Here is a 2102-nt window from a genome sequence, read left to right on the forward strand (position 1 = left end):
CTAGATCATTTGGCACCGGCGGGAGCACATAGGGTCCTTGGAGTGGCAGCTCAAGCCCACTCGGCAGGGACACATGATGTTCAGGGCCCCCTTAGTCTGTGGGAGAGGGAAGATGTGAGGTAAGGGGATTATACTTCCTGGGGAGCCAGGCAAGTGTGAGCAGTGGTGCAGACGCACAACCTGAGGCTCCATGTCAGATGACTGAGCCCAGCCTGGGCTCCTTGGTTCCCTCCTCTGTCCAGGGGGTCAACAGCAGCTGGCCTGGTTTCTCTTTCAAGATTTATTTTATGTGCTTACATGCCTGCATGTATGCACACGCCTGCATGCCTGTTTGATTGGCTGGAACTGGAGCAACAGATGCCGTGAGCCATCACGTGAGTGCTGCGACAGGAACCTTGTCCTCTGTCAGAAATGCTCCACACTGATGAGATGCGTCTCCAGCCCCCACCTCTCCACCCCCAGCTCCCCCAAACTGGGTTCCCCTGCCCACGACGGGCTTTCCTGATAACATAATCTACAGTCACCTAGGAGGAGGGGACCTCAATTCAGGAATTGCCTCCCCCAGATTGTCATTGATACGGCAGGGCCCAGCCCACTGTGGGCAGCACCATCCCTAGGCAGGTGGACCTGGTATAAAAAGCTAAGCTGAGCCTGGGAGTGAGACACTAATTAGCATTTCTTCATGGTCTCTACTTCAGCTCCTGCCTGCCATCCCTCAGTGATGGGCTGTGACCTGGAAGTAGAAGCTGTAACGAACCCTTTCCTCTCTGAGTTGCTTTTGGTCCTGGTGTTTGTGTATAACAGAAACGGAAAGCCGACCGGGGGAGTGACTTTTTCATCTATTATATTGCCTTTTCATAATATTATAGCGGGCGAGACAATGTACCCAGTGCCCTCTAACAAAGAGATTCTCCAGGCCACAGTGGGGTCCGTGGCTGCTTCCTTTAGACACTGGTAGTGGGTCGGGCAGGAATATGGGGGCTGGGTCCATCTTCCCTAGGAGAGTTTGGGCCCATGGCCAGTGGGTAGGAACAAGACATTCTGTGCCTCTGTGTCTTCCAGTTGACAACAGCCTGCTTGAGTGAGCCCTGTGAATGTCCCAGTCACTTTGTGAGGTAGACACATTAGTCCCACTTAATGGGTAAGGAAACGAAAGGTCAGAGAGGGCTCAGGCAGGGAGCTAGGGAAACCAGGATGTAAGTGAGGATCCCACCGGAAAGCTGAGGTCTCAGCTAACCCTACAGCTCTCCCAAGTGACCAGGTCATGGTGACAGGGAGATAGGCACTAAACAAGGGTAGGTGTCTCCTCCATCCCCCTTACACCAGAAAAGTTAAGAAAAAGATCCTCACTCAACAAACATTTGTTGAGCATCTACTATGCGCAGTTACCAGGCAGGCTGTGAGGCTTCCCTTGCAAGCTCTCCAGCTGAGTGAGGCAGCCTGGGCTACTGCAGGAGGAGTGGGCAGTGGGGGAAGGGCATCCCAGGAGGTGGGAGCACAGATGTGTTTTTGTCCCCTCTTCTCCGCTTGCTGGTGTCTCACCTGGGGTAAGCACGCCATGCCCATACGAGACTTGGAGGTGCAGAAGGCCCCACTTTTTTCCAGGTCTATGAGGCAGCAGTCACTGAGGCAGTGGGTGTGGTGGACGCATCTGTCTCCGTTGGCCTGCAGAGACAGCCTTGGTCACCAGCTCCTGTCTATGAAGGGACAGAGGAGATCCTGGCACTGCCCAAGAACTCAGGGGTCCAGGAAGAGAAGCCACCTCAGACACCTCCCCACAATGTACCCTCTTCCCCAAACAGAGTTTGAGCAAAAGAATCAGGCTCTGGGGCTCAGCCAGTTCCTTCTTCATCCCAATTCCTGCCCTCTCACCTCCATGGCTTCTAAACAATGCCACTGGGAAATAGTCCCAGACTACAGTCTGAACAGCTAGTGGAACTGGACTGGAGCAAGATGGCTCAGCCAACAAAGGGGCTTGCTGTGTGAGACGGGCAGCCTGGGATGACAGGCAGCCTGGGATGACGGGCAGCCTGGGATGACGGGCAGCCTGGGATGACGGGCAGCCTGGGATGACGGGCAGCCTGGGATGACGGGCAGCCTGG

At 54.9% G+C, this 2102-nt stretch overlaps 1 protein-coding gene across 1 annotated transcript in view; it reads right to left on the reverse strand.

Annotated features, from left to right (window-relative positions):
* Nucleotides 1–2102, reverse strand: part of Clpsl2 (colipase like 2) — a 2922-nt gene continuing 820 nt past the window's right edge. Inside the window, exons 2-3 of the mRNA XM_005360352.1 lie at nucleotides 1543–1665; nucleotides 1–96 (exon numbers count right to left, since the gene is read on the reverse strand). Coding sequence (XP_005360409.1) covers nucleotides 1–96; nucleotides 1543–1665 — 219 coding nt within the window. The remainder of the gene's footprint in view (nucleotides 97–1542; nucleotides 1666–2102) is intronic.

This window comes from Microtus ochrogaster, linkage group LG2, assembly GCF_000317375.1.
Source record: "Microtus ochrogaster isolate Prairie Vole_2 linkage group LG2, MicOch1.0, whole genome shotgun sequence".
Lineage (NCBI taxonomy): Eukaryota > Metazoa > Chordata > Mammalia > Rodentia > Cricetidae > Microtus > Microtus ochrogaster.